The sequence below is a fragment of the Miscanthus floridulus genome, chromosome 1 (assembly GCF_019320115.1).
Source record: "Miscanthus floridulus cultivar M001 chromosome 1, ASM1932011v1, whole genome shotgun sequence".
Lineage (NCBI taxonomy): Eukaryota > Viridiplantae > Streptophyta > Magnoliopsida > Poales > Poaceae > Miscanthus > Miscanthus floridulus.
In genome coordinates, this window is record NC_089580.1 from 22,944,865 (window position 1) to 22,969,945 (window position 25,081).

General features: G+C 48.5%; 3 protein-coding genes across 3 annotated transcripts; all 3 read right to left on the bottom strand.

Annotated features, from left to right (window-relative positions):
* Positions 1 to 252: 252 nt before the first annotated feature.
* Positions 253 to 1,175, bottom strand: LOC136476016 (uncharacterized). Its single transcript, XM_066473687.1, has one exon. It carries the CDS (start codon positions 1,091 to 1,093, stop codon positions 590 to 592), a length of 504 nt encoding a protein of 167 aa, XP_066329784.1. The 5' UTR covers positions 1,094 to 1,175; the 3' UTR covers positions 253 to 589.
* Positions 1,176 to 5,191: 4,016 nt separating this feature from the next.
* LOC136476025 (uncharacterized) lies at positions 5,192 to 5,762 on the bottom strand. Its single transcript, XM_066473690.1, has one exon. The coding sequence runs from the start codon at positions 5,650 to 5,652 to the stop codon at positions 5,356 to 5,358; it is 297 nt and encodes a 98-aa protein (XP_066329787.1). The 5' UTR covers positions 5,653 to 5,762; the 3' UTR covers positions 5,192 to 5,355.
* Positions 5,763 to 23,139: 17,377 nt separating this feature from the next.
* LOC136476030 (uncharacterized) lies at positions 23,140 to 23,720 on the bottom strand. Its single transcript, XM_066473702.1, has one exon. It carries the CDS (start codon positions 23,600 to 23,602, stop codon positions 23,300 to 23,302), a length of 303 nt encoding a protein of 100 aa, XP_066329799.1. The 5' UTR covers positions 23,603 to 23,720; the 3' UTR covers positions 23,140 to 23,299.
* Positions 23,721 to 25,081: the final 1,361 nt, after the last annotated feature.

A 25,081-nucleotide genomic window follows, 5' to 3' on the forward strand; every position in this document is an offset into this window, starting at 1 on the left:
TATAAACATTTTTGTGCACATAAAAGTACTCTAGACCACAATATTTCAGCAGACTACTCCCCTCTAGATGAAAACTTCTATAAGTTCATAGTTCAAACAAATATTGCCAGAAATATACTTACTGAAATGACATGCATCTCTCCTGCGTTGTTCAACAAAAAAATATTGCCAGAAATGATAACTCACCGAAGTACCAGTTTTTGTCCCAGTGCAAACAACTTAACAGTTCAAAGTATCCTTACTTGCAAAACCTTACCTAAAGATATCAATGATTGCAGCAACCACAGATCGGCAAGTGAAAGCCATCTAATTGCAATCCTCTCCTTAAAAAATAGAATCAGCAAAAGAGGAACTCTGATGCTACGAATTCACTATATGTCATACATCTCATAAAAAGCATTGATACAGAGCTTGAAACTTGATCACTAAGTCTAAGTTCGTATTCCCCGAAGCCCAATTGGTGTTTGCACTGGCAGTGAAAAGATCTCCAGTCAAATTTACTAATTATTGACTCCTTGTTCCAAAATTCTCTCTTTTTCGTACAAGAAACAAAAATCAAGAAACGAGGGCATACACAGCTCTCGTCGTCTCACTCGAGAACAATCTTGGCGCCGACCGCCCTCATCTTCTCGGCGATACTCTCCGCCTCCTCCTTGGGAACTCCGGCCTTCAGCACGGCAGGCGCCTTCTCCACGAGCTCCTTGGCCTCCTTCAGACCCAAACTCGTGAACGCCCTGAGCTCCTTGATGATCTTGAGCTTCGCCGCGGCGTCGAACCCCTCCAGCTTCACGTCGAATGCCATCTTCTCCTCCTTGGCCTTCGCCTCCTCGCCGGCCGCCCCGGGACCTGCTCCGCCGCCGACGAGCGGCGCGGCGCCGCCCGTGAGGATAGTTAGTGGGGGCAGCTGGTCCACGCCGAGGCGGCCGAGCAGGGCGTCGGCGAGGGAAGAGGCCTCGAGGAGGGTGAGCCCGCAGATCTCGTCGACGAGCGCGGAGACGCGCGGGGTCGGGGTGACAGCGGTGGAGAAGGAGGCAGCAGGGAGGGGGGAGGGGGGAGTCAGGAGGCGGCGGAGGTGGAGGAGGCGGGACGCCATTAGGGTTTTAGTGGGGGAGCGAGCTGACGCCGTCGCGGCGACCGGCCGGAGCGGAGCAGATCGCTTGAAGTGAAGGGGGAGAACGTTCCATGACTTTCATCATCAGTTCGTCACTTGAAGAGAGAAGGCGGATTCAATATATTACGTGTACTGAGTATGAAGGCGTATTAGAAACAACCAGATTTGTGAAAGAACAGTCCACGAAAAAAGAAAATTGTGTCAAGCTTGGTCGTCCCGTAAATTCTGCTGGAAATTCAATATCAATATTTGAAAAACTTAAATGGCCGAACCGAGATTGTTCATTGGTTACTCGACTCGCAACGAGTACTTATAGCTTTTCCAAATTTATTTCAGTAATAAAAAAAGGCTATGTGTTATAATGGATACAATTGCACGATCTGGACCCATGTCAAGTGGTATTCGACGATTAAACATGCATGATTGTGTCGGTGTAGTGGAAATGCAAATTCAAACACATTTCACATCGCTCAACATCTTTCTTGTCCCACGACTTGTAAATGCGTGTACTATTGCTCAAATTGATTGATTTCTATATTAATAGTTTAATACACGCCCGATTTTTTTATTGCCTGTGGCTTTTCGAAAAAAAAAGATTGATGAGGATGAGAGAATGTAGTGAGTATGTGTAACTCACTAACGCTGAGTTTGTTTTCAACTATAATTTTGCCATGGTAACAAGCAAGCAAGGGGGATCAGACGCAGGGATGGGAATGGAACTCCAATGGATATACATGGATCTTCTCTAGTTCAACCTGATAAAGTAAGTGCTTCCATTCCGAATTCTGAAATATAGGCTATTTAGTTTTGTCCTAAGCAAAATTTATCTAGCTTTTACTAAATTTACATAAAAATAGATTAATACCTAAGATACTAAATAAGTGCACTATTAAGGTATATTTCAAGGTGAATTTAACAAAAATAAATTAGTGATAATATATTAGTGTGTTTTCTATAAATTTAGTCAAAATAGGTGAAATTTGATTGAGGATAAGATTAAAACAATGTACCATTTGAAACAGTTGGAGTACACCATCTAATTGGCATGTTATTCGATGGTAAGGTGTTCGATCACAATTTCCGAATTCCTTGTCTTTGCCATTTATCTTAATGTGTTTTTTTTTCAAAAATGAAATTTCTATGTGAAAGTAAGAAATTTGAAACAAGAATCTTCGAGAATACATTCGAGTTGAAATTTAAAAGCATTCAAATCTATTTTTTTCTTTCAGAAAAATCACTGTGATGGAGAGTATAGTATGAAGTTGAGAGTAGAATTTCTACGAATACCAATGGTTGATCTCTCTTTTAGGCTTCCCCAACGCACCACCGTGCACTACTGCCTCAACTTCCACGTCTACTCCTCTAGTCCAAATCATCATGAGTAGTAGTCCCGTAGTGCGCCAGAGCTTCTTGCAGAGGAGTCCATGGCTCGACCTGACAAAAAGGATGAAGCATCCTTTGTAGCGCACGTTGCAGCTGAGAAGGGATCTGCCTGCCTGCCTCCCCTGGTCCCCAACAAATAAAGTTGAATACTTGCAGAGTGTTCGGCTGGTGGTAGAGCCCGCTGATGCTGATTTGTATGGTTGATTTTTTTAAGAGAAAAAATATTATACCGTAGCTTATAAGCCAGTAAATAAGTTGGCTGAAACAACCAGCCGAACACTCCCAATTGTCCGCTTGGATCACACCAAACCAGCTGCCTCCGATGTGAGTTTTGACAGCTCTACTTTTTTTTATCTACAAGTACAATTGCTTTTGGCCGAGGGCAACGTAGCCCGCTGTCGGGTATCAATATTAGAGATACCCAAAGCAAGGAAGTTAGCGCCCACGTTGACTTCCCCAGATGGCTCGAGACGTATTAAAAGGTCTTGCCCGATCCCAAGGCCGCGAGCAGCGTCTCGTCCGACCTCGAGGTCGCGGGCTCCGTATTGCCCAACCTCGATGCCGTGGCCTTTGCGGGCCCGTCTCGTCCGACCCCTTGGGTGCGGGCCCCGTTTCGCCCGACGCCAAGGACGCAGTTTTCATCTTGCCCAAGATTGCAGGCTCCGTCTCACCCGACCTCAAGGACGCGGGTTCGGTCTCGTCCGACAGGGACCCATACCGCCGCCAACCACTCCAGGTCCAAGCGTATGGGCCTGGGTCAAAACTCTAATGCCAGGGAAGAGGCTGACACGCCTCGATGTAACCCGTGGCCATGACGGACCATGCCTGGGGATTCACATCAAGAACAGTGTCGGACGTGCCGGTACTGTTCTGCCTAATCCTCGTACGGACGCTTACAAGCGCGTCAGTTCACCACGACGTCCGCCGGGACGGAGTAGAACGCCATGACCGGCAGATGACGCCTACGCATGGCGCCAGTGACAAACAGAGCCATGACATAGAGCCTTCCCTGTTGACATCTACAGGATCGACGGGACCCGCATGAAGGAGAAGAAGGACCTGGCATCTCTAGAAGCCTTCGTCTCTCTCTCATTCTTCTCCTTTTCCTTATCTGTAACCCGCGCTTTCCCTTCGTCTATAAAAGGAAAAGCAGGGCGTCCCATGAAAGGGGATCGAGATCGAGACACGGAGATCGAGACGCAAGAGCACGACACGAGCACACGGCTGAGTAGCAAGCGAGCTCTCAACACCCGTTCACTCCTTCCACCAGAGACTTGGGATCCTCTTCCTCTCTCGTCTGTTTGTAACTCCTACTGCAAACCAAGTGCCGGTAACACGAGCAACAGCGAATTGGACGTAGAGACGTTCCACCCGAAAGAGTATAAACCCTCATGTCCTTCGAGCACACCATCCAAGTTAGACACGCAAATATAAATTTACTCGTGGATGGTCCGAAAACACCGACACCTGTGTTGCGCACACGATAGAAATGACATCATGGAGGCCATGCACAAATACAGGTAGTAGTTGAGTGAGAGCATGCGATGTCTGTGGACTCGTCGTCACTTAGGGCACCCGCGGTGGTGAACCGACTCATCTGGGAGGCAGGCAGCCACGTAGACAAAACAGAGGAGTCGACTCCTAGCCCAACAAGTACCGTGGGCCCACAACAAAATAAAAAATCAGATGTAAGGCGAGGCGTACCCGTTTCTTCAACATCGGTCCCGTGTGTCTGCTCGAGGAGTAGCCGCGGAGAAGCGCCCGCACCTCTCACCCACGTTACAGGCTGTCGGAGTTCGCGTACATGGAGTGCGTCCCTCCCTCGCCGTCGCCAGGGGCCGCGTCCGAGATTTGGGGTACTGCCGCGCCACCACGCAAGGCGAGATTCCTCGGGGGCTGACGGGTACCGCCGCGTCGCCGTCGCCCCTCGACTCGTACCGCCGCAGCCCGACTTGCTCGCTGCACCACCGCTTGGGTTGCTCCACTGCCGCCGTTGCCGTCGGACTCGCTCCAACACCGCTCGATTTGCTTGCTGAAATCATTCTTTATTCGGGAAGAGTCAGACTCTGAATTCTGACTCGACTTTTCCCTCTCCTCGCCATGAGTCGATTCCTCTAGCCCTTGGGTCGATTCATCTAGCTCCCACATCATATGAGTCGCTTTTTCTTTTCCACGGGAGAAGCCCTCGAAGAATCTTCAGTGCAGTACTACTTGACTGGGTCTGGAATAAGAGACCATGTCGGACTTTCACCTGCTTCCTTCCCTCTGCATCACCTAACACAATTCAGAATGTTTGAATAATGTTACTGCTAATCTCCATCCCATCCCTGCCAAACAAATTGCGGTGTTCATGACCCTTCTGAACCGTCAACCTTGCAGTCAGTCCGCCCAAAAACGCGCCAATTGTCAAGGGTCGAGTTTTCTCGTTGCGTAGCTAGTAGTAGGTGACACGGTCCACAAGCTTTCGTTGAAGTTGAAAGTTTCCTATGCTTCCATCCAAGTTCTCCAAAAAGCTAAGCTCCAATTAATCCTCCGCCCCTTCCAACTCCAAAGTCGATTCCTCCAATCCGTCCACGATTGGTTTACGGTAAAGCACCAGCATGAGCATAGCTGCGTCAGGTCACCCTTAACTCTCCACTGTGCAATCTCGTGCTGTAAAATTAAACATCGATCAAAAGTATAGCAAGCTCATCGATATCCCTCGAATGATTTTTTATAGGGGCTTGATCAATTACAAGTTCCCGATCGACACTGTCTCTGTATACAAAACTACAAATCAAAGAATGGAGTAGACATGCATGGTCGCATGGATCATGTACAGCTACTTCTCCCAAAACTTGTCGCAGGAAATCTCTCCTAGCTCAGACAACCTCGTATCCGACGACCTGCGCGGTGTCGAACTCGTGGCGCTGGAACCCCGGCCGGAACTCCCCTGCCGCCGCGGACGCGAAGGGCCGCAGGACCGCCGCGGCGTCGAGACCGAAGGTCCTGGCCTTGGCGGCGTCGTCGGCCGCGCCCGCCGAGGAGGAGGAGGACGACGTCCCCGCCGACTGGGTCTGCGGCGGCTTGTAGTACAATCGCGCCGTCTGCGGGCAGTGCGAGTGGAACCTCGCCGCGATGCGCACGCCCATGTCCAGCATCTCCACGTACCGAGACATCTCCGGCGGAGACCTCTCTCGCTCGTTGCCTCCTCTTCCGCAGGCCTCCAGCAACAAGGCGGCTGGCGGAGATGTGGTTCAGTTGGTGGGGCACGAGGACGGAATCGAAGAGGATTCGCATGCGGTGTGTTATGTAGCTGGGCCGCGCGAGGAGCTCGGAGCGCGTGGTGGGGTGGGCGGGCGACCGGGCGCGGGCGGTGTTTCGCGTGCCTTTCGTGCGGGTTTGGTCTTCCGCGGTGGGGAGTTGACTAAAAACGTGCCCTTCTACGCTGTGCTTTTGGGTTGTTGGGTTGGGGTGTGAACGTGTGTGGCTTCCGTTTCCGTGCAGGCGCTAGCTCTGACCCCGTCGTTCCGCGCCGGACGACCACGTAAAACTGGAGGGGGAAGCGTGGTCGCAAGGGCACGCAGTAGTGGCAGTCCGCAGAACGCACGCACTGGGCTTGCGGCCGGAGTGGGCGGAAGATTTCGCGCGGCCCCATCGGCCCGCGCGGCCTTTTTGGAGCTCGTTTGCCTGCCCCTTCGGCCCTTTCACTGACTCAGCGCCTCGGCGGCCGACTGGCCGAGCGAGGAAGCAAATATTATCGCAGAGATGAATGGCGTGTCGCTTTCATTTGATTTGTCTCCATGTGTATTACGTCCGCACCGCTTCGTATTCTCGGCGCTCCAGGTGTGAACTATGCTGGCTGCAGTGCTCGTGCGTTCGCTCATAGAAAGATTTCAGATCAGTGGATGTGACTCGTGCTAATTGCACTTCCATTTCTTTATTTTCTTGTCATTCACTTGTCGAAAGATACAGCATACCAGATCCTAAATGTTTAGGGTTTTTTTATCTACGCCATTGCAAATTTTTTTAAGTACGGAGAAACGCCATTACAATTCATCTATTTAGAAAACTGCCATTATAATTTCATCTCTCCCTGGTTCATGTCATTCTCTACACATCTCGCATACGTGGACCCACTGTCAGATACAGAAACGCGTATATATGTTAAGCCACTGTCTCTCCGTTACAACGAGCCTGCTCGCGGCGGACGAGCGCTCGCCCACGGCGAGGTGCACGCGAGCGAAGCAGTGGCCTACGCCATTGCCCGCGGCGGCCTGCGCCATCGTCCCCGGCGGCGTCCCCGTGCCCTTGCCCACGCCATGGCTAGAGGCCCGGAGCCACCCTTGCCATGGCCGTGGCCGCCCTCTTCGGGACCGAGAGCTCGCCTGCGCCATGGGCCATGGCTAGAGCCGAGCTTTCCTAGCAGCGTTCCCGTCCCCGTGAGGCCTGGCGCGTGGCCTCGCAAGCCAGCTCCTGGTTGGAGGACGTGCAAACAAACTGGGGCAAGGTTGCCAAACGGTAGCTCCCGTGGGTCGCCGTCAATGAAGCCCAGCCGCATGAGCGTGACGAAGTTGTTGGTGATGGCCCGGTCGACGTCGGCCTCCGACAGCTTGCCGGTCAGCACGGCCGCAACCGTGTGCTGCGCCACGAAGTTGCCACAATTCAGGTCCAGCCCTGCCGGAGTTAGCACTCAGCAAACGTGTGAAGAAGACTTACGGATAATCTCGTCGAAATGGCAAACTGTTCTCCTGGTAGAGAGAGCATCAGCATGAACGAACATGGTGAAAGGTCCTAATATAGCTAGAGGGGGTGAATAGCCTATTTAAAACTCTACAAAATCACTAGAGTAATTTGTTAGTAAACTAAATGGCGAAATACAAACTTGCTCCAGCTCTATAAGGATTGCAAGGCACCTACCCAACAATTCTAGTTGCTATGATCTCTAGGCATACAAAAGACTAAGTCACTACTCACTAAGAGCTCTCAACAAGGCTACACTAAAGAGCCCCACTAGATGAAACTAAGCTACAAAGCAAGCTCTCAAAACTAGCTACACTAAAGAGCTTGCTACAACTAGTTTGCAAGAAAGTAATGGAGTAAGTAGGGTGATTATACCGCCGTGTCGAGGAATAAACCAATCACAATATGAAGTCAATCCAATCACCGAGAGAATTCCAATCACACAAGAGACAAGATTTTCTTCCGAGGTTCACGTGCTTATCGTCACGCTAGTCCCCGTTGTGTCGACCAACACTTGATGGTTCGGCGGCTAAGAGGTGTTGCATAAATCTCGTCCAACAAATGGACACCACAAGAACCTACCCACAAGTGAGGTAACTCACTGACACGAGTAATTTCCTAGAGCTATCTTGCGGCTCTTCACCGGGGAAGGTGCAAGATCCGTCACAATCACCGGAGCCGGCCACGAACAATCACTAACACGTGCCAAAGCTCCTTCGCTGCTCCAAGCCGTCTAGGTGGCGGCAACCACCAAGAGAAATAAGAAATCCGCAGCCACAACGATCCCCAAGTGTCACTAGATGCAATCACTCAAGCAAATGCACTTGGAATCACTCCCAATCTCATTATCATGATAAATCAATGATGAAGATGAGTGGAAGGGTTTGCTTAGGCTCACAAGGATGTTAGGATGTCAAAGTGCCAAGAGAGTGAGCCCCAAGCTGGCCAAACCCTTTAAATAGGCGCCCTCAAAGAATAGAGCCGTTGGCTCTGCGCAGGGCTGATCGGACGCACTGACAGGACGCGCCCCTATGTCCGGTCGGCCAGCGTCTGGTCGCCCACAGCCGTCCACGTGGCGCCCCTTCAAACCTCAGTCGTTCATCTTCAACAGTCAAGTCCCGAGCGCACGACCACTTAAGTCATGATCGGATGCGCCGCTGCGCATGACCGGACCCAGAGCACCCCAGCATCAGGTCAGTTCTAGTAAGGGTCCAGAGCACGTTTTTCTCGACCGGACGCGTCAGGTCCAGGCTGACCGGACGCGTCGGTGAGTCCGATATTCACTATGCCACTCCACATGCACCAGCGAAGCTGACGCCAGCGTACGTCATCATTGACCTGATGCGCCCCCTGCGTGTCCAGTTGCATGAATCCTCCTGCGTCCGATCACCGCCAACCACTGCGCCACCTCTACAAAAGTGACCGGACGCAACGCTGGAGTCAGGTCCAGCGTCCGGTCGCTCCTCGACCCTCTCAGCCAACAGCGTGCCACTGCCTATAATTGACCGAACACGTAGGTCCTCCTCGACTACTGTGTCCGGTCATAGACTTTCTTCTCCTTTTCTTTTTCTAAGTCCTCAACTGCTTTGCCCTTGCTTCCAACTTGCTAACCACAAAGTGTATAACTTGTGTGCACATGTGTTAGCTTTTTTCAAAGCATTTTACAAGGGTCAAAGTTAGCACACTAGGATCCTAAATGCATATGCAAGAACAATGTCATCTAGTGGCACTCGATAACCATTTAGCTAAAGATCTCCCCTCTTTATAGTACGGCTATCGATCCTAAATGCACTTACACCCTCTATGGTGTCTTAAGTGCCAAAACAAAAACCTATCTTATACTTTTGCCTTGATCTCCTTAGTTTTTATTTTTCTCTTTCTTCTTTTTCAAATGTGAAGCACTTGATCATCTTTTGGTCATCACCATCCATCATGATCATTCTCTTGCTCCACCACTTGGCATGGGACCATCCTTTCATGTCTACACACTTAGTACAAGGATTAATCCCTAGGTTTCATCAATTATCCAAAACCAAACTAGGGCTTTCAATCTCCTCCTTTTGGTAATTGATGATAACCTATTTACAAAGATATTCAATTAAATCTTTTTAGATTCATGCTGCTTGCACAAGTATATTAACATGTGTATAGGTTATGGACAAGTTTCATCAACCCAAATTGGTAGTATTAGCTCCCCATACATATGTGCTAAGAGTTTGGATTTGAAAGCTTGCACATATGCATGGATTGGAAGTTTGAGAGAGTAATAGCTACCAAATGATGCTAAGGTGTAAAGAACGGACCTTTGAAGCGTGATACCAATCGGAGTTGCCATTTGAACACCATCCTTAGCACCATAGTTTGCTAGATAGCACTTTAAAAGCAAAGACAAACTAGATACCTCATGAGATCAACATTAGAAGCAAGGTTCTAGTACCACTTGTAAAAGATCAAGGAATATCCAGCCATCCTATGCATACTAGTTTTTTATTTTATTAATCATTTTCTGCAATCTAGCATACACCACACAAGCATGGATAGAGATTTTAGAACTTGTGCCATGCAAGCAAATATATGTAATGCATATACAAATACAACATATAAGTTTATGAGCTTTCTCCCCCTACTTGTGTGCTTCAAATTTTAATTGATCCCCTTACAATATCAATGTCATTTCATTTGTTTGCTCCCCGTATCTTACTATCTTTGTGAATTTCTAAATGTCAATGTCATTTCATTTGTTTGCTCCTCCTATCTTACTATCTTTGTGAATTTCTAAATGTCAATGTCATTTTATTTGTTTGCTCTCCCTATCTTACTATCTTTGTGAATTTCTCTCCCCCTTTGTCAACAATTAACACAAAAGGTGAGCTCAAATTTTAGATAGGTTGGGGTAAAACCATGTGAACTGAGGATCATTTTCTCAATTTGGTTCAATCTAGATCACTTGCAAAAGATATTTAACTCGGTTTGATCCAATGACAAGCTTCTTCACACCTCATTGCAAGGGTTATCTTGACCATGTTAAGTTAAACACTTATAGCTCATTCTCTAGATAAAACACTAGGCTCACAAGCCCATAAATATGCCATATGCTACCACTAGATTATATCAAGCATGGAAGCAATAGTGGTACCATACAAGCATCAAATTCATTTTGATTTTCATGAATGAGCCTAAGACATGATAGGAATGACTAGATGCTCTAAACAAGTTCTTAGTAATGGATGAATGATATGTCAATCAACTTTACTTTGCTTTGCTCGAAGGAGAGGCATGTCATATAATGGGGGTGCATCAACACATATTTGAGAAGTCAAGTATGTTCAATTCATTTCTTAGCTTGCAAAACCTCTTCTCATCAAGTGGCTTGGTGAATATATCAACAAGTTGATCATCGGTGCCTACACTCTCAATGCAAATGTCCCCTTTTTGTTGATGATCTCTTATAAAGCGATGTCGGACATCTATGTGCTTTGTTCTTGAATGTTGAACCAAGTTGTTGGTGAGCTTCACGACACTCTCATTGTCACATAGCAATGGCACTTGTTTAAATTTGATTCTAAAATCATTCAAAGTAGCCTTCATCCAAAGTAATTGAGCGCAACTACTGGCCGAAATGCACTCTGCTTCGGCGGTTGAAAGTGCTACACTATTTTGCTTCTTTGATGACCAAAACACAAGTGATCTTTCCAATAATTGATATGTGCCTGATGTGCTCTTTCTCTCAACTTTGTATCCTGCATATTTGGAGTTCGAATATCCAATCAACTAAAATCTAGCTTCTTTAGGATACCACAATCCAACATTTTTGTGTATGCTTCAAGTACCCTAATATTCTCTTGGTTGCCTTCATATGACTTTCTCTTGGTGAGGCTTGAAATCCAGTGCACATGCATACACTAAACATCACATTCGCCCTAGATGCGGTCATATAGAGTAGGCTTCCAATCATAGACCGATACATCTTTTGATCCACTATGTTGCCACTAGCATCACTATCCAAGTTTCCATTTGTCCCCAATGGTGTACTAATTTGTCGAGGTTATAACCCCGGGGTGTCTTAAGGCACCGATTAGTTAGCAGGCTATGAGGCCTACAACGCGTTAGCTGGTGAAGGCTTGAATGACTGAGGCCTAGTCAAGCCGAGCAAGCTAGGCCAGACGCAAGGGCCAGGGTCAGCCATGACCTCTTCCTCTAGCCCTAGCCACGCGACGCTCACAAAGCACATGACCTCTCCCCATTATGACCATTAGAAGAGATGGGGAGAGGTCACATCCGGCCAAGCGCTCTAGCTCTGACAAAAGAGAGCACGCCGCACTGACCCTACAAGAACCGAGGGGACAACAGTCACCTCAGCTGTGGGGGTATAACCCCTGATACCCACTGGGTTGTACATGGGCCGAGCCACTAGGGGAGGCCTATCCCACAAGATCATGACACGCGGGGCACGTCATAGATCGGCATGCATCGCAAGACTGCGTGAAACTTCCTTGATGAAGAAGGAGAATCTAATCAGATATGCTAGATATCATATTCCTTGTAAACACGTATCATATAACCGATCAGGATAGATGCAACCGACCTATAACCCTATCCCTGAGCTATATAAGGCGGGTAGGCACTCCCCTTGTTTTCATTCGATATCTCATAATATAACATCAAGCTGATGGCCTGAACCTACCTAATCACTGTCTCTCGCATTCTGTGTCACTATCTAGTTCCTTCACGTGCACCTCCACCGATTTATCTACTACTGTGGGCATACCCCTCGGTAGACTACCAACCAGATTTCATCGATAGTGGCGCGCTAGGTAGAGGGTGTTCGTGCTGATTCCATGGTGAACTAGATGACTTGACTCACGATCAACTTGACGTTCTCGGTGGGATCGACCTTCGATTTCGTATGGGGATTTCTTCGTCAACTTCATCGACCAACAAGTGGCCAAGACGAGGTAGAGTCCTCAATGTGGTGTAGTGGCGTTCGTGATTCAATCCAGGAGCCTAGCTTCACGTCGGATGCAGTGTGAAGAGAAGGCTAGCTACTGAGCTGTAGGGCGCCGCAACCTCCCTAACGACATCAGCACAAGGCCTCGCCACCACTCATGCTAGATGCGGGTTCATCACCAAGCCCTGACCCAACGCGATCGTTCACGTCGATCGATGATGACACGGGGTCGCGTGTGTAGTAACATGTCTAGGTAGATGATCAACGTATTGATTATCCTTGCATGTCGATCTAAGTGTATATGCATATATGCATTACGCTTGCATGTTCGTGAGGGCTTTCTTATTTGTTGATCTATGCTTCGGGATGTGACTCCAACCTCATCGATCTAAACATGCTAAGTCATGCTTCACCATCGATGTGCCCTCATATGTTTCTTCCAATCTCTTCCATGCCTCACTAGCTTTCTCACAATCCTTGATTTGCTCAAACACCTTGGAATCAATAGCATTGTAGATGGTGTTGAGAGCCATTGTATTGCATCGCTTGTTGGCCTTATCATTGTTGGTGAGATTGTCTGGATCAAGAATCACATAGTCACTCTCGGTCACAACCCACACTTGGTCCATGATTGAACCAAGATACATCTTCATCTTTCTCTTCTATTAATTATAGCATGTGCCATCAAAGAACGGTGGTTTGCCCCCCACATGGTTGAACACAATTTGAGCCATCTTTTGACACCGAGGTTGTTAAGCCTTTAGTCAAACGGTGACCATGGCTCCGATAACACTTGAAAAGTCCTAATATGGCTAGAGGGAGGTGAATAGCCTATTTAAAACTCTACAAAACCACTAGAGCAATTTGTTAGTGAACTAAATGGTGAAATGTAAACTTTCTCTAGATCTACAAGGGTTGCAAGCCACCTACCCAATAATTCTAGTTGCTATGATATCTAGGCACACAAGAGACTAAGTCACTACTCACTAAGAGCTCTCAACAAGGCTACACTAAAGAGCTCCACTAGATGAAACTAAGCTACAAAGCAAGCTCTCAAAACTAGCTACACTAAAGAGTTTGCTACAACTAGTTTGCAAGAAAGTAACGAAGTAAGTAGGGTGATTATACCGCCGTGTTGAGGAATGAACCAATCACAATATGAAGTCAATCCAATCACACAAGTTACACAAGATTTTTCTCCCGAGGTTCACGTGTTTGCCGTCATGCTAGTCCTCGTTGTGTCGACCAACACTTGGTGGTTCAGTGGCTAAGAGGTGTTGCACAAATCTCATCCAATAAATGGATACCGCAAGAACCTACCCATAAGTGAGGTAACTCAATGACATGAGTAATTTCCTAGAGCTACCTTACGGCTCTTCACCGGGGAAGGTGCAAGATCCCTCACAATCACCGAAGCCGGCCACGAACAATCACCAACACATGCCAAAGCTACTCCGCTGCTCTAAGCCATCTAGGTGGCAACAACCACCAAGAGAAACAAGAAATCCACAGCCACAATGATCCCCAAGTGTCACTAGATGCAATCACTCAAGCAAATGCACTTGGAATCACTCCCAATCTCACTATCATGATAAATCAATGATGAAGATGAGTGTGAGGTGTTTGCTTAGGCTCACAAGGATGTTAGGATGTCAAAGTGCCAAGAGAGTGAGCCCCAAGCTGGCCAAACCCTTTAAATAGGCGCCCTCAAAGAATAGAGCCGTTGGCTCTACGTAGGGCTGATCGGACGCACTGACTGGACGCGCCCCTGCGTCCGGTCGGCCTGCGTCTAGTCGCCCATAGCCGTCCACGTGGCGCCCCTTCAAACCTCAGTCGTTCATCTCCAACAGTCAAGTCCAGAGCGCGCGACCACTTAAGTCATGATCGGATGTGCCGCTGCGCATGACCGGACCCAGAGCACCCTAGCGACAGGTCAGTTCTAGTAAGGGTCTAGAGCGCATTTTTCTCGACCGGATGTGTCAGGTCGGTCTTCACTATGCCACTTCATGTGCACCAGTGAAGCTGATGCCAGCGTACATCATCATCAACCTGATGCGCCCCCTGCGCGTCTGGTCGCATGACTCCTCCTATGTCCAATCACCGCCAACCACTGTGCCACCTCTACAAAAGTGACCTAACGCGGCGCTGGAGTTAGGTCTAGCATCTGGTCGCTCCTCGACCCTCTCGGCCAACAGCATGCCACCGCCTATAATTGATCGGATGTGCAGGTCCTCCCTGACTACTACGTCCGGTCATGGACTTTCTCCTCCTTTTCTTTTTCTAAGTCCTCAACTGCTTTGCTCTTGCTTCCAACTTGTTGACCACAAAGTGTAGAACTTGTGTGCACATGTTTTAGCTTTTTTCAAAGCATTTTATAAGGGTCAAAGTTAGCACACTAGGTTTCTAAATGCATATGCAAGAACAATGTCATCTAGTGGCACTCGATAACCATTTTGCCAAAGATCTCCCCTCTTTATAGTATGGCTATTGATGATAAATGCACTTACACCCTCTATGTTGTCTTAATTGCCAAAACAAAAACCTATCTTACACCTTTGCCTTGATCTCTTTGGTTTTTGTTTTTCTCTTTCTTATTTTGCAAATGTGAAGCACTTGATCATCTTTTGGTCATCACCATCCACTATGATCATGCGCTTGATCCACCACTTGGCATGGGAACATCCTTTTATGTCTACACACTTAGTACAAGGATTAGTCCCTAGGTTTCATCAATTATCTAAAACCTAAGTAGGGCTTTCATAGGGGCGTTGGTGATTCGACATACCTGCTTTGAACGAGATGGCAACGTCGGCCTTGGGCGTCTAAAAGGTGCGGCAACGCTGCTACGCTAGTGGTGGCGGCGTACTTGGGAGGGCTCGACAGAGAGTTCTTCTTATAACCACGCAGCGGCTTGGGTGCACGTGCGGCCATATAATGGAGGAAAGGACGTGTGGACTACCGGGTCACTCTATGGGCATGCGACCACAGCTAGCGTTGAGCTTGGCTATGGCCATGGTGCGAGCAAGGGGACGGGGACATCGTCGGGTGAGCTCGGCTCTAGCCTTGAGCCATGGCACAGGGATGAGGACGAGGATGCCGCCATGCCACGCCGAGCAAGCTTGGCTCTGGCCATGGCATGGGCGAGCTCAGTCCCAAAGAGGGTAGCCATGGCCACAGCACGGGTGGGCTCTGGACATGGTGCGGGCGAGGGGATGGGAACAGGGATGCCACTGGGGACAATGGCTTAGGCCACCACGGGCGATGGTGTAGGGCGCCGCTCCGCTCCGCTCATGAACTACTCCACCGTGGGGAGGCTTTTGTAACAGAGAGGAGGCGGGGATTTAACGCCGTACACGTCTGTGTATGCCTACATGCCTGATGGTGGGTCCACATATGTGAGAAGTGTAGAAAATGGTATAGATGAGAGAGAGATAGAATTATAATGGCAGTTCTCCAAATAGACGAATTGTAATAATGTATCTCTAAACTTGAAAAATTGTAATGGCATGGATCCAAAAATCCAAAATGTTTAGTATTTAGGGAGGAGCATAGGCGACATCCTTGGTCCTTTCATATGTCGTTATGATCTGGATGTGTAATTGTCGGCCCCTCACTTTGAGAGTCCTAGGTGCATTTGTATTTGTGCCAGAATCATGCACAAGTACACACAATTTAACAGAAATGGCACACAGATATTTAATAAAAATATTCCGAGCTTTAGTGATATCTAGAAAATAAGGTCTTACAACAGTGGCCCAAAGTGCTTGGCCATAGGCTTACATAACTAGCGGAAGACTACTACCGTGAAACGACACTTTATTACATCATGGTGCTCTCTAGTACGATAGTATTATACAGCATAGCGATATCCTAACCCACATGCAAACTTGAGCGTGGTCGAAACCCTAGCTTCGATGTCTTCTTCCTACGATCGTAAACCTCGCGTAACTCCTAGTCCTCGTGGTACGCTTCCTCGTCGAAGTCTTGGTCCTCCTCGGTGCTAAAGTCTATGAGTCAACAATGGGTGAGTACATACGTACTCAGCAAGCCCTAACCATAGGGTGGAAATAGAAGTGGAGTTGTGATCATAATTAAGGGTCAAGTCCTAGCTGAATATTACCATTCCCACTAGTCCCTGAGTTAATATTAAGGTTTCATAACATAGTTCCATTACACATAAAAGTAAATCTAATTATAGTATCCCGTCCTAGCATCTGTCTATTCCAAGGACGTGGCTATTCGAATAGATTTAATGAACTCTGTAGAGGTGTACAAATTTTCCCACACAATAGGCACAATCCCTTCCATGATCAACGGATAGAATAGGCCTAACGAGACTCCACACCCAAAAGTACACGACCTTAGATGTCCATATAATTCTACCACGACTTCTCAGGTGTTGGAAAACACACTAATCTCGGGAGGATACCTAATCATCCCATCTCATAATCCCGAATGATACCACATCATCTCATCATACAATCTTGGACGATACCTAATCATCCCAACATAATAGTGCCGATGATACCTAATCATCATATGAACAATAAAATGGGCTCGAACACGGCCAACATCAACAACAACATGGGCTCGAATGCGGCCAAAAATCCAAGGGCTTAACGTGGAGGACCACATAGCAACCACGCCAATCGGGCCACGAAAGATCACATAGCATCTGTGCCTGCTCCTGATATTTTGCTACCAACACCGGCCACCTAGTAGAAACTATACTTCTATCTAACGGGGTGTGGGATCAAGTCTACCCATATAGACATGTGGTTGTACGTAATATCTCACTAGGCGAGAGGGACTATGAACCGGTTCTTATGTGACTAAGGCGAGTATCTCCCCACAGGGTCCCTCTCCAGGCAATCCTGCCATGATAATCTACCTCCATAGATTACCACCACTCGCCCCCCTGTCAGGGTTTAGTTCTAGGTTTACCAATTTTATGTACCACAAATTATTATCCCCAAGTTCATTCATATCATGGAGCTCATGAAATAGAAAGATAATCATTTATATTAATTCAAAAGTAATCACATCATAATAATCGAGCTCATATTCTAGGATAATAATCCATTTAATGCATTTAGTAATAATTAAAACAAGATGGTAGAAGGGAGGGGGAGCTAGGACTTGCCTTTGTTGTTGTCTCCTTCTAGCACATCTACGTAGTCTGGGTCCTCGTTCTCTAGGTAATCACCGTCGTTTGCCGCGCGTAGCTACCAAATGAGACTACCGCCAAAATAAAATAAAAGAGCAAAAGCAAACATAGAACAATATGGTGGTACCTGGTGAAATGAATAGAGCTAGATTTTAGATGAATTTTAGAAATGGTCTCATGCGAAAAGGGGTTAGGATGCAAAAGTTATACATTTGAGAAATTTAACCTATAGTTAATTAACTAGGTGGAATTTTGTATGCATTTTGTGGTGCATGAAAATATGTGCAAACTACGACTAATTTTCTTATTGCATCTAGTTTATTTACAAATTTTTTGGGAATTTTTCTAAGTCAGGAAAATAGATTTCTAACCCTCTGTGTAATTACTCGGGTGCACCTAGCATTTTTAGATAGTGCACCCGGCGCTCTGTGTGTGCAGGCGTGGCATGTGTGCCTGACTGATGGGGCCACGGTGATGACGACGTTATGGTCGTGGGCCCGTACGTCAGAGGAAGGAAAGGGGAGGGGGACAATAACGGATGGGGACAACCGTTAATAAAACGACGTCACTGTCTGGTCCCACATGGCAGCAAGGGAAGAGAGGGAGAAGGGAAACGTCAGTGGGACGGGTTCTCGTCCAGGCGCCGAGAAATAGGGGAGGGGCTCAGGTTCACCGGAGTGGGTTACACTGGCGAGGCTAAGCCCCGATGCAGGTGGTGAGGTGATGGACGGGGCTTGGGAGACCAAGCCGCGACCATCGATGGTGATCTGGGTGCCGGGGGATGACTGTGGTGGTGGTGGCGTCTCGCCGGAGGAAATGCGGTGGCGCCGAGCGGTGGACTTGGCTTTAGAGGCCCTAATCAGTCTAGTTAGCTACATGTACGTGGGTGCGGGTGAGTGGCGAGTGCAATGGTGATAGTGTGGTGCTTAGCCAAGCCCTGTCGGTGGCGGTGGTCGGCCATGATGGCTCGGCGGAACGATGTGCACGATGGCGGCACAACATAGAGCAATTTATGGTCATCTAGCTATAGCAGAAGGTAAAAGGGAGGCTCTAGGACTCACCTGCCTCACTAATTTGCCCAGGATACAGCAGAGAAGGAGAAGGGGGAAAAGCGGCTCCAATGGCGACGGTGTCTTCCGATTTGGGGAAGAACGAGACTGAGCTCAGAAGGGAAGTGGAGAGGGGAAATGGAGGGGGAGATGAGGTGTTCTAGCTCCTAGCGAAGCTTAGAGTGAGGAGGGCGAGGGCGGAGCATCACCAATCGAGCCTATTTATAGGCCGGCAATGTCGGTTCGGCCGATGATATATTTTCTCGCCGCGCGCACCGCCATTGCGTGCACTCGTGCTCAAATTGGCTAGGTCGGTTTGCCACGGTGCGACCTTATCCATGCGCGTGGTGGAGGTTACTTGGTGGCTACCCATGGTGGTGTTGGCGGGGAGCGGCCATGGCGCCGCGTGTCGATGGCACCAAGTGAGAGGGAGAGAGGAGGGGAGGAGCGTCTATGGGGCCAGGAAGGTTCGCGAGAGCACGGTTGATCATATCCACTTGGTGCTGGTGGGTGGAACGTGGCCATGGCGTGGGTGAGGCGGGTGCATGACACGATATTCGCATCGTCTGGAGGTAGACGACGGTGATGACATGCGAGCCCCATCCATCAGTGAGTGGAAGAGAGGGGAGGGCGCTAGCGCGTGAGGGATGGGTCGGGTCGCGGCGACGGGCCAGCCCATTGCGGAAGGAAGGAAGAGGGAGGAGGGAGGGTTGCTGCTGCTATGGGCCGAGAAAGGGAGGGAGGAATGAGCCGACATGGCCTTTTTCATTTTCCAATTCTTTTTCCATTTCCTAGATTTGTTATGCATTTGTTTTGAATGCATTTGAATTCAAATTTGAATATGCATGCATGTAGGGTGTACCACCATATGTTCACAAGCAAGCAAACATCCACTCACACAATTCCACACATTAAGTTTATTCCTGTGTGAACCTATTTCTACTAACTAACACCTATGCTAGTTGTATATATTAGTTTCTATGCAAAGTTTTAAAAAGTTTAAATTTTTAGTGATTTTTAGATTAAGTCAAAATTTAGGGTGTTAGAGTAATTGGCTGCTACACCAGATGCAATGGCCATGTCGAGCGTGTACGTCACAAGCCCACGGGTACCGGTGGCAGGGATTTCAATTCAGACCGTGCAACGCTCGATTCTAGTGTTCTTTTTTCTCACCAGCTCCATCGAGTCCGAGGTTTCTGTTGGTGTTCTTGAGCTCCATTCTGGTGTGCGGATGTCATGAAGACACATCAGCGTAGTTGACGACATATGCCATCCATCCCCAGCTGTCCCATTAGAATAGACATCCTCCTTAGAAATTATTATTATATCATTAACTTTGGCTTTAACCGAACGATATTTTAGAGGATAAAAAGTTTCTTAATATTGTGCACAATGTATTATAATTGATAATGATACATCATGAGCGTCCGGCCGCACGGACTGACCCACCCGCCCGCGTCGTGCGCCACGCTCACCTGCCCCACTCCACGCACGCTGTTGTTGCCCTACTATGCCTCGCACCCTCCCTCCTGTCACGCGCGTAGCGTGCTCCCACCTGTCACGCGCGACTCCTACCTGGGCGAACCAAGGACGGTGCTAGTGGTGCTGCTGATGATGGTGCTCACGCGCCGTCGCTGGTGCTGTTGCTGGTGCTGATGGCGCTCGCGCGCCGCTGGCTCCCACCCCGATGCCTAGAATCAATTGTCCTCGGCCTTCGCTATGTTGTAAAATGCATGTTTCAAGTGTTTCAAATATTTCAGAGGTATGTTTTAGATGTTTCATATGGATGTTGCAATGGTAGTTTTCAGATGTTGCACATGTTGCAATAGTTATACACGTATGTTTCATGAGTTTGTTAAAAATGTTTCATCTGTTTCAGACGAGTGTTGCAAATGTTTTTATCTGGATGTTGCATATGTTGTAATGGCTATGTTGTAAATGTATGTTCTAAATGTTTTATCAGTTTTAGACGTATGTCACAATTGTTTCATCTGAGTGTTGCAAAAGTAGATCTGGATGTAGGTGTAGGGGACCGTGGCACCTAAGAGGGGGGGGGGGGGGGTTGAATTAGACAACTTAAAATTCTAACTCTAAACTATGGCCTCTTTTTATAACCTTAGCAAAACCTATGCAAAAGATAAACTATCTAAATGTGCAACTATGGTTTTGCTAGTGTGTTGCTATCTCTACCGCAAAAGTAGTAATACAATCAATGTAAATGCGAAATCTAAAGAGCAAGATAGAGATATGCAAACTCCCGTCGATGACTCTGGTAATTTTACCGAGGTATCGAGAAGCACGCAAGCTTCCCCCTAGTCCTCGTTGGAGCCCATCGCAAGGAATCCCTCGCAAGGGCCAAGCTCCCGATCGGGTAACTCCGTGGATAGCCTCGGGCCTTCCCATGCGCAAGTGGGTCTCCGACATGTCTTCCAGCAAGCCTCTCCCGGATGCTCCCCGCCGTCTTCACTATCAAGCTTCCGGTTGAAATGCCGCGGGCCTTGTTCCCTTTGGTACACGGTGGCGGCCACACCACAAACACGGTTGGTGTGATCTCGCAAGACTACAAGCCCATCCGATGTACAACAATGGTGCGCGCAAGCACCGAGTGGTAAGAGGTATGCAAACCTCACTAAACACTAGGCCTAAACCTAGAGCAAGCGCATAAGCGGTGGTCTAATCAACCTAAGCACTTCGCAAAGCACCTACGCTAATCATCTAATGAATCACTAAGCACTATGCAAGCGGAGATCACTAAAATGATGTGTCAACACCCTTGATATGTTTTCTTAGCTCCACACGCTTCAAATGGCCGGTTGAGGGGTCTATTTATAAGCCCCACTGAGAAAGTAGCCGTTGAGGACGAAATCCTGCTTTTCTGCTACTGACCAGACGCTGATCACGTCCTAACCGGACGCGTCCGGTCGTCCCGACCGTTGGAGCCGTGATCAACTGATCGGATGCTGCCAGCGTCCGGTCACATGCCACCGGACGCGTCCGGTCGTAATTTCGTCGCTCTGGAACCTTTCTGTACTCGATCGGACGCTGCAGTCCTGCGTCCGGTCGATTTGCTGCCAGCGTCCGATCGCTGCAGCTGACACCTTCTGTTGTCGAGCCTTTTGATCGGAGCGTCCGGTCGCTATACGCCAGCGTCCGGTCACCTTGTGAGCTCGTTTCTTCGCGATCTTGCGTCCGGGTTGGTTTCTATCTTCGTGCTTGGACTTTGCTTGATATCTTGGATCTTCTCTTGTGCTTCTAAGGTCTTGCTCATGGTGTTGATCATCGGATCATCACGTTGCCTTTGTCCAAGTCACGTCTTGCACCCTATTGAACTATAAAACAATCACTTATAAATTCATTAGTCCAATTTGATAGTGTTGGTCATCAAACACCAAAATCCAAAGTAAATGGGCCTAGGGTCCATTTTCCTTACAGTAGGGTTGTTGAGCGAGGAAGAAAGAGCTAGCGCAGGAGTCATGGCGACAGCGATGTGGGGAGGAGGCATAGGTCGTGCAACGTCGGTGTGGAAGAGACGGGGGAGTCACCCGAGCCGCGTGGAAGAGGCAGCCACGAAGCGGTGTAAAAGAGGCGGGCGAGGCGTCGGTGTGGAAGAGACGAGGCCGAGTCATTCGGGCAGCGTGAGCAGCACAGCGGAAGGGAGCGGTCCAAACATGGGCGGCGCATGAATCCGAGCGACAAGGGTGTAGCAGGCACGGGCATCCGGACATGCACAGTCATCCGGACGTTCGGGCGCTAGTCTTGGCGTATTATAATAGGAAGCTAATTGTAGGTGAAAATAAAATAAAGCAGCCAACAAACCGGGCCAACTCATAAGCGTACTAATCTTCCAGCATTGCAATTAGAGCAGTCTCAATGCTTAGTCCACCGGAGATACATCGTCGGTCCCAAAATAATCCAGTTGTTGGTGTACGTGTCACAAGTTTAACTCGATTTATAAAAAATACGTGCAATATTTGTATCTCCAAAAAAATTATTAAAAAACTAGATTCAAAGATCTTTCCAATGATACTAGTTATGTATTATAAATATTAATATTTTTTTAGTTAAAGTTGTTTGTCCGAAAACGAAAACGACCTGTACTCTTAGGGACAGAGGGAGTAAGCAGCTAACGGACTCCATGTGATCCGTCCAATTGATGACAGCACACCTGACTGAACCTAATGCACAACATGACAAGATCACCATTCCATGAACGCGTCATGAACTGCAAGCCAGGATTTGTTTCTTTCCTCGTCAAATGAGTTTCTTTTCCTAGGTCCACTGCATGCCAAATGAATGTAACAGACGATTCTTATATTTCTATCTGCTGCACCTGCATTTGATTGGAACGAATAAGTCGGTGTTCATCTTCTTCCTTTTCCACTCTGTTCTAATTGATGCAACAATTCGTAAAATTCAACAATATTACTGCTGACGATCTCCATCTTGATCAAAACACTGAATCCTCCATCCCCAGCCTTGTGATTAGTCCACCAAAAACACGCACCCAGCGAACTCAATGATGATCCATAATAACTCCATAAGTATTCGCTTCGTCTATGTTCACCAACTTCGTTGAACCCTCCCAAGCTTGAGTCCGTCCCAACTTCCAAAGTTGCAATCCGTGTCCGCCCATGATTGGTTGGTCAATGAAATGGAATCGTGCCAGCAGTCTTGGCATAGCATCGCTCTGAACTCTGCCCATCAGTTTCGTATAGGATGTTCGATCAAATCCCATCGAATAGCACGCTGAATGTGGATGAATGTTTTCTCAGTTCCTCTGTGTTGAATGAATTTTCCGACACAGACATGTACAAATCAAAGAACAGAGGACTAGCACTACACATCTCGCAATAAATTTCTCGCAACACTTGCAAGAAAAACACTTGCATGAAGCTTGGTCTCCTCCCCTCGTCAATTCCTCACACCACCTCGTACACGACGACTTGCGCGGTGTCGAAGCCGTGAAGCTGGTGGCCCAACCGGTCACCGGCGCGGAACTCCCCCGCGGCCGCGAGCGCGAAGGGCCGCCGCAGGGCCGACGGCGCGTCGAGGGCGAAGCTCGTGGACTTGGCGTCGTAGGCCGAGGACGACGACGACGTCGCCGTCGACTGGGTCTGGGTCTGCGGCGGCTTGTAGTACATGCGCGCCGTCTGCGGGCAGTGCGAGTGGAACCTCGCGGCGATGCGCACGCCCATGTCCAGCATCTCCACGTACCGAGCCATGTCGATGGCCGCCGATCCCTTCTCTCTGCCGCCGCCGATCGGTGTCGGTCCTCGGTCACAACACAAGCGGGGAGCGTGGCGCGGGATGGGATGCGCGGCGAGCAGTGGCTCTGGTTCCTTGTGCTTCTCTCGATGATGAGAAGCAAAACATTTCGCGCGTTGGTTATAAAGCTGGGTTTGGCCAAGGAGTCCGAGGACGGAGCCGGCGAAAGTTGGGTTGGGTGGGCGGGCGACAGCGCCGACGGGGGTGGTGTGGTGTTTCGCGTGACTTTCGTGCTGGCTGCGCGGTGTGGAGTTGACTAAAAACGTGCCCTCGCTTTTCCGGCGCGGTTGGGTCGCGTGGTTGGGCGTTTCGTGCATGCGCCTTTGAACCACGTAGAAATGACGGAGGAAGCGTGGTCGCAACGCACGCGAGCGCCGGAGTGGACTGCATATTTCCGGGGATTTTGGGGCGTTTCGTCACCCAAACGCGACCTTTCTGCCGTGCGCGGTGCGCCAGCGGCTGTGTCCCTCTCACCGCTCGGCGGCCAGAGCGGCGGAGGATGTAAAAGAGAGCAGAAAAGGGCCGAGGATCGAGGAGTGACGAGCCGCTTTGCTTTGGCGTGTTTGGATGGCGTCACGGATAGACAGTTGACGGTAGACAACGGAGTCATCCGAACTTAAATCGAACCTAACTGCTGGCTTGGATTCAGGCGTACAGCGGTGTCATCCGGCACCAGGCGATTCTGTGTAGTTACGGCTGCAGTTCAATTTTGAGGATGAATTCATCTGTCGCAAGAACAAAAGGCCACCTCATCCGGAGCCAACCACCTGATTACGCGAAGATTGTTCTTCTCTGTCCCTGTGAGGCTGAGCCCTTGTGTGAGCGCCGTTGGGCAAGGTGCGTTTTCTCGGCACGTGAGGAGTGAACTACCATGTAAAGTGATCATAAAGAGCCATATCGCTCCGTGGACTCTATCCGGTATCTGCATTTTGCATTTTCGCAGCAAGACTTTTGTTGAGCCCGTGTGTCGCTATCGAGGGTCACCGAGAAAAAGGATTCCCGATCGATGAATCGTGTCACACACGACTACACGAGTGCGTGCCACTTGACAGGAGCACCGAGCCCGTATCACGGGAAAGCGCCTGTTGAGAATATCGGGAGTGTTCGGCTGGCCGCTTAATAAGCCAAAATACTGTTTCGGCTGGAAGACACTGTTTATGTGAACAGTGTTGGCGTGAGTGGGCTGACCAGCCAGCCGACTTTCTCGACAAACTAATTTACTAAACAGTTTTTAAAATAATTTTTTCGTGAAGTTGAAGCTAAAAAAAATTATTCTATCAATAAAGTAGAGCTATACCAAATGGGACCTAAATACTATAATTTATAAGATCTTCTGTGTTTCACGAGTTTGTGTATACACGTGACCGGTCTCATAAGTATGGCTATTTCTGTTAATAGGGATGCGTTTTTAATGAATTTACCAATTTTAGGATATG

Bases quoted from the DNA above. Each gene is read 5' to 3' on its own strand.
- LOC136476016 (XM_066473687.1), bottom strand. From the start codon at position 1,093: ATGGCGTCCCGCCTCCTCCACCTCCGCCGCCTCCTGACTCCCCCCTCC.
- LOC136476030 (XM_066473702.1), bottom strand. From the start codon at position 23,602: ATGGCTCGGTACGTGGAGATGCTGGACATGGGCGTGCGCATCGCCGCG.
- LOC136476025 (XM_066473690.1), bottom strand. From the start codon at position 5,652: ATGTCTCGGTACGTGGAGATGCTGGACATGGGCGTGCGCATCGCGGCG.